The sequence below is a fragment of the Heterocephalus glaber genome, unplaced genomic scaffold (assembly GCF_053883595.1).
Source record: "Heterocephalus glaber isolate CG9 unplaced genomic scaffold, H.glaber_assembly_v1.0 deba00001457, whole genome shotgun sequence".
Lineage (NCBI taxonomy): Eukaryota > Metazoa > Chordata > Mammalia > Rodentia > Bathyergidae > Heterocephalus > Heterocephalus glaber.
In genome coordinates, this window is record NW_028258305.1 from 4651910 (window position 1) to 4659080 (window position 7171).

At 39.2% G+C, this 7171-nt stretch overlaps 1 protein-coding gene across 1 annotated transcript in view; it reads left to right on the forward strand.

Annotated features, from left to right (window-relative positions):
* The window catches only part of Rab1a (RAB1A, member RAS oncogene family), a 29489-nt gene that overhangs the window by 20332 nt on the left and 1986 nt on the right, over nucleotides 1–7171 (forward strand). The window contains exons 4-5 of the mRNA XM_004849961.4: nucleotides 5565–5660; nucleotides 6673–6804. Of these exons, the coding sequence (XP_004850018.1) occupies nucleotides 5565–5660; nucleotides 6673–6804 (228 nt within the window). The remainder of the gene's footprint in view (nucleotides 1–5564; nucleotides 5661–6672; nucleotides 6805–7171) is intronic.

Genomic DNA, 7171 nt, shown 5'->3' on the forward strand with positions numbered 1-7171 from the left:
CCTCCGTTTTTTCGTTCTCTTCGTCTCTCCCTATTAATTGGACTGTGCTGGATGTTGAACCCAGGACCTCTCATGTTAAGCTTGCACTTTATCTCTGAACTGTATCTCATCGAAATTTCTTCTTAAAGCAGACATAGTCATGTATTAAGTCAAACTTGGTCCTATTCTTTTTTAAAAATCAGTAGTTCTCTGAGTTCAAGTTTGCCTTAAAGGGTTATTGAGCATTTTCTGTCTTTTAATGTGCTGATTGCTGTGGAGCATTAGAAGTAACTGAAGAGAGGCTCTTCCTATGTGCCTTACTTGAAGAATACACATTTTTTTCAGGTCTTTTAAACAGTTTTTTTAGATACTACTTCCGAAATCTTTAAAGACAGAATTTTCTGGGGAGGACTTACCTTTTTTTTTTTCAACATAGTCATTTCACTCAGAAATTTAGTGATTTGGCTAAAGTTACTGGCAAAACCAAGTGACCCATAGCTCTCTGTCTTTAGTATGTTGTGTCCCTGTGCTATCCTACCTCTTTATCCATCCTTATATCTCCAACCCCTAATTAAATATAGGCAATTGTAAGTTGTAATAGTTTAGTTGTATCTCTTTAATATGACTATTAATATGACTATGAGTTCTGCCAGGTGTGGTCATATTTGTGGGGTTTTTTTGTTTTTTTAAAAATCTCAACTGGGCACGATGGCACATACCTATAATCCCAGCTGTATAGAAGACTAAGGCAGGAAAATGCTAAGTGTGAGCCCAACCTGGGCAACTTAGGAAGACTGTCTCAAAAATAAAGTAAAAAAAAGTAAGACATGGTAGTATACTTCTGTAATCCTAGCACCTAGGAGGCTGAGGCAGGAGGATTGTGATGAGTTCAAGAGCAGCCTGGGCTAGTAACAAGGCCAGCCTAAACTACATAGCAAGAACTTGTCTTAACCCATCCCCCCAAACCAAAAGAAAAAAAAAAAAACAGAGGTGAGAGGATTGAGTTCAGTGCCAGCCCAAGCAGTCGGTGTAGTTGATAGTGCTTCTCAAAGAAAAAAAGAAAAACAGCAATTACTGAGATTGAGATGGGTTTTCATTATATTGCCAGGATGGCCTCAAACTGCAGCCCTCCCCTCCTTATCCTCTTGAGTAGCTGGCGTTACAGGTGCGTGCCATTGTGCCTGCCTCTCAGTAGGTTTTAGAGTGGGCTATAAGTAGGCGATAACATAGGAAACCAGTAACTGCTCTTTTTGTGGAGCTGACACCACACTGAACTGGGAGGAGTCTTGAATTTGGAGTCAGTGACTTAGATTTAGTTCTGGTGTTTACTTGTGAAGAGAATTATGAAAAAAAAGGTAGAATTATGAATTTAACTTACACATACTAACCTTTTCCCCGAGGACACAGTTTCCCTGTAAAGTGTGATGACACCTGATTTACTAATTTATATGATAGTTATGAGAATCAAATGTAATAAATAGTTCTGTATATGTATATGACATTATATGAGAAACCCATGCGCCACCATGCCTGGCTTCTAGGTATTTTATTCTTCATACTGAGCTAAAGTCAGATAAATTCCTCTTCTACGGACTACCTGCTCTCATTACCTTTCTTCTGCATCTGAGCTTGGTCTCCTGAAGGATGTTTTTGGAAAACTTTTGCAATTTGGGTTACTCTGTTGCATTTTATAAGTACATTTTGTTAAAATGTGATTTCTAAAATCAAATATGATATACAGTACATGGGGTTGAGTGGGCGAGGTGGTGCACACCTGTTATCCCAGCGCTGGGGAGGCTGAGTCAGGAAGATTAGCATGAGTTTGAGGCCAACCTGGGTTAAATAGTGAGTTCAAGGCCATCTTGAGCTGTCTAGCAAGACCCTGATTCAAAAAACAATAACAACAAAAACGAGGTAAATCCTCTCAATTTTACCTCTAAATTATTTTCTTTTTAAAATTGAGCCAGATGTGGTGGCACATACCTGTATTCCCAGCACTTGGGGAGGCTGAGGCAGGAGGATTGCTGGGAGTGCAAGGCCAGTTTCAACTACATAGTGAGTTCAAGGCCAACTTAAACTACACAGTGAGAGACCCTGTCTCAAAAATACAAAACCAAAAATTATCTCAGCTCCAGGGGCTCAATGCCTCTTCTCAATCATTAACCCACCAGAGGATATTAAAACTTGAGTTTACATTTGCTGTCTCAATAGCCATGTTACCTAGTAACCATATTATGTAGTAGTCTGGGTCTTCTGATTTTGATTTGGTTTTTTTTTGGGGGGGTACCGGGGATCAAACTCAGGGCCTTGCGCTTGCAGGGCAGGAGGCAAAACCACTGAGCTAAATCCCTGGCCTGATTTAGTTGTTTTTAATTTAAAAAAATAGAGGTCTTATCTTACATTTCAGTGATTGGTGTTTTAGAAATCTAAATGGAAATTTTACCTGTAACCCTATCACATGTCATCTTCGTGGCTTCAGTTGCCCTCTAAGTATTCTAGGTCCTTCACAGTTTTGATTTTGTAGATTTGTATTTTAATTATGTTTTCCTTTCAGTTTTCTGTTCAATTGTGATATTTGAATGTTTATCACAGTTAGTGATTATGAAACACTCAAGAAGGTAGGGCAGATTCAGAGTCCAGTGGTATACAATGAAAGGCCCCTTTCTGTGATTGTTCTTTCTTCACGAAACATTTATAGAAATGCCTACATTACACCAGGGACACAGATAGAATTGAGATTATAAATAAAGGATGACCCAGTTACGAGGGAGAGTACTAATACTATTGCTGGGATATTAAGTCAGGAAAGTTTTCAAGAGTGCCAAAGGAATGTGAGAAATTTTACTCTTTAGAAGGTGTTTCTTAGCTTTAGTTAGCTAAATGTTAACTTTTTTTTTTTTTGGTACTGGGGATCAAACTCAGGTCCCTGCACTTGTGCACCAGGCAGTGAAACCACTGAGCTAAATCCCCGGCCCTTACTTTTTTGTGTGTGTGGTAGCAGGGACCAAACTCAGGACCTTGAGCTTGTGAGGCAGGTGCAGTGTCACTGAGCTAAATCTCCAGCCCCTAAATGTTAACTTTTAGTCACAAAAGAAAGAATTTTTTCTTATGCTGTTTTTGAAATGAAAGTTCTTGGTCAGGGAAGGAAATTAACATTTTATTGAGCAGCTTTCATAGTCAGGCACTGCTAGGTATTTCACAAACATTAATTTAAACCTCCCGAATAGTTGTATAAAGTAAGTTGTGTATGATTTTTCAGCTGAAGACACTGGTAGGCAATTCCCTGGTGTTAAATAAGCAGGAAGAATGAAATCTCTGACCTTTTGAAGTTAGGTTGGCTTGTGTCCAGAGGACTTGCTTCTAGGATATCATGAAAGACTAAGGTTCCTCAGTGATAACAGTAGATCTAAAAGTCCTCTAAGCTCTCAGGTTCAGCCTCAAGCTCAGTAATTTACACAGAAAAAAAGAAACGATGCCTGTGGTGACTTACATTTTTATTTTTTAGGTGATTGTCAATCTTTTAGATTATTTGCTTCATTATATCTTTTTTCCCTCTGGAGTAGAGTATGCTACTTTACAAATGTTATGACTTTTATAAACAGAGCGCATCTATGCCTTTTTTTTTTTTATAGTGGGGATTGAATCCAGGGAGCACTGAGGTATACCTTGAACCCTTTTTTGTTTTACCTTTTTGTGGTTTTTTTTGTTTGTTGGTTTGGTTTTGGTTTTTTGAGACAGGTTCTAGCTATGTAGTTTAGGCTGGCCTTGAACTTACTATGTAGTCCAGGCTGCTGTTGAATTCACAGTCATTCTCCTGCCTCAGCGTCCCAGAGTGCTAGGATTACAAGTGTGCACCACCATGTCTGGCTTTTTGTTTTATTTTGAGATAGAGTCTTACTGTGTAGTTCAGGCTGGACTTGAGCTCACTGTGTAGCCTAAGCTGGCCTTAGACTCAGTCTCCTGCCTCAGTATGAATGCTGTGATTATATACCTGGGCCACCACACCAGGCTGTTTCTTGTTTGTTTTTTTTTTTTTTTGGTACCTGGGATCGAGCTTGAGTCCTTGCGCTTGTGCAGCAGGGGGTGAAACCACTGAGCTAAATCCCCGGCACTGCTTCTTGTTTTTGTGGTACTGAGGATTGAATCCAGGGCCTTGCGTTATACTAGGCAAGCACTGTACCAATGAGCTACATTCCCACCCTTAGTATCTTTTAATGGGGCAGTAACTATTCTAATTAATGTTCTTTTAAGAAGATACCATTGTTTAGCAGGAATTTAAACAAAATTCTCATTGTCGTTGTTAAAATCAACACATTTTTCAATCTAAAAAGTGAGTTTGATTCTTAGTATTTTTAGCAATCCTTTTATATATTTGTTTAGAGATAGGCTCTGATGGTAGCCTCAGGTTGGCCTTGAACGCTGTCCTATTGCCTCACCTCTCAATGCTGGGGTTGCAGGCATATGCTATCACATCTGCTAATAATTAGATTTTTTTTTTTTTAAACTTAGAGCATTAATGTAGTTAGTTAGCAAAATACCTGAGAAAAACAGCCTAGAGGAAAGATTTGTTATGGCTCATGGTATTTCAGTCCATGGTCGATGGCGCCATTGCTTTAGTTTTGTGGTGCGGCAGAAACATGGTTTGGAAGGAAAGTAACTTTGTACCTGCAACAATGAAGTGGCTTAAAGAGCCTGAAAAGAAGGGACTGGGAACCAGATATAGTCTCCAAGGTCATTTCCCCACTATCCACTTCTTGTTTCCTTCACCTTTCAATAATCCCATCAGATTACCTTCTCATAATCCACTGAAGTTAGAGCCTTGTGATCCAGTCACTTTGAAAAAGCTCATCAGTGACCATGCCTAGCACACAGCCTTTGAGGGGGACATTGGTTCCCAATCATAACATGTACTAACAGAAGCACTTGTTTTGGGTGTTGGATCCTAAAGGTTGAAGTATGGTAAGTTGTTCTTAAAGTAAGTTTTATAAAGGTTTGGGATCATCCTCCTTTTGTTCTTTTCCCTACAATCAAGATAATACCCATTTGAGGTGGTTAAAGTGCTGCAACCCAAGTTAGATCCTTTCATTGCTTTCCAAGATGTGCTAGCCAGTGAGTTGTTCTGTGGGAATGTACTCTGTTCATGGAGCTGTAGGCTAGTCTAGTAACTTCCCTAATCAAGACGATCTGTTAGTGCATTCACACTGAATGCCTAGCATGATGTTAAGTGCTGTAGGTAGGGAATGTGAAAAGCATGGCATGGTTCTGCTCTCAAAAGAGCTTATAATTTTGGAGGATTCAGCTCAGTGGTTCCGGTGCCTGCCTTGCAAGTGCAAGGTCCCGAGTTCGAACTCTGGTACCAAAAAAAAAAAAAAAACCAACCAAATAAATATTAAGTAGGCATTAGCTTTTTTTGACTTTTAGGTATTTGGCACTTACCGTGCAGTTCAGTATTGTGAGCATTAAGGGCCATTTCTGTATCAAATCTTGATAATCTCCACAACTATGAAACTAAACAATTTTTTTCAGCACTTTGCTCCAACTCTGGTTTAATGAATTGTTTGGTTTTCTTGATTGTTTTCCAATAGTGGGACACAGCAGGCCAAGAAAGATTTCGAACAATCACCTCCAGTTATTACAGAGGAGCTCATGGCATCATAGTTGTGTATGATGTAACAGATCAGGTAAGTTCCAAGAGAAGATTGTTAAAGTGACAAGAGAAGTCAAAATGTCAGATTCAGGGCCAGGGATTTAGCTCAGGGGTTCTGCTACCTGCCTCGCAAGCGCAGGGTCCCTAGTTCAGTCCCCAGTACAAAAAAAAAAAAATGTCAGATTCATTCTTTCTAATCTCTGCCCACTCACCTTTCCTTCTAGTACTGGGGATCAAACCCAAGACATTGACACTGAGCTTTTTATTTTGAGGCGGGGTACTACTGAATCACTGAGGATAGGTTCAAACTTGCCTTTCTGCCCCAACCTCTTGAGTCCTGGGATTTTCACTTTCATATAAACCATCAATTTTTTTTTTTTTTTTGATACCGGGGATTGAATTCAGGTCCTTGCGCTTGTGCAGCAGGCGGTGAAACCACTAAGCTAAATCCCTGGCCCTACCATCAATATTTTTATGCCAGAAAACTTGTCTACCTCCAAATACAGCTATGAATCATATAAGAAAAATTTTCCTTTAGTAAAGAGAAAATTTAGTAATGGGGTTTACATTTGATCAAGGGACTGGTTATCTTTTTATCAATTAAATAACTAATCATAGCTGTGTTCTTGTGTGTGTGTTCTGTTTTAAGCATTAACAAGAATTTGTCTGGTCATTAGTGTTTTCCTATCAGAACTGCCAAAAGTGCACCAGGCTTGGTGGTGTACTCCTGTAATCTCAGCACTTGGGAGGCTAAGGGGACGAGGATAGGAAGGTTTTAGGTCAGCCTAGACTACATAGAGAGACCCTGTTTCACAGAAAACCAAACCTAAACAAAAATAGGTGCATTTTCCTTTCAAATACAGCATTTTCATCTTCATTCTTCACATTTCATCTTAAAGTTCTAGCTCAGTCAGTCACTCCTTTCCTCGTGTTGTACATTTTGTAGTCAGTCTTCTCATTGGCTGTTTTTGTGCTTCTGTGTATCACTTGATCATTACAGCAGTTGTGTCCAGTATTATTATTTGTAAAAATATCTTGTCTTTTAGGAGTCCTTCAACAATGTCAAACAGTGGCTGCAGGAAATAGATCGTTATGCCAGTGAAAACGTCAACAAGTTGTTGGTAGGGAACAAATGTGATTTGACTACAAAGAAAGTAGTAGACTACACAACAGCAAAGGTATAGTTGTTTGCAAGTTTGCTTTTTTTTTTCCAAACTGAATTTGAAGGTGTTGAATTCTAATTTTACTATATATGATTCTTTTTTTTTTGGTACCGGGGATTGAACTCGGGACCTTGCGCTTGTGAGGCAGGCACAATGCCACTGAGGTAAATCCCCGGCCCTTAATTTTGAATGGGCATGGAATCTTGTGATGGCCACAACCACCTTAACCTAAAAAGATGTGTACTAGAATACTTTGACAATGACAATTCATGTAGTATGTTTGGCTCCAGTGCTAGTCCTTCCTCATCCCTATTTCAGATGGTAGAAACAGACTACCTGAAAAAGATTTTACAATGTTTATCATGCTTTATTATTCCCTTAG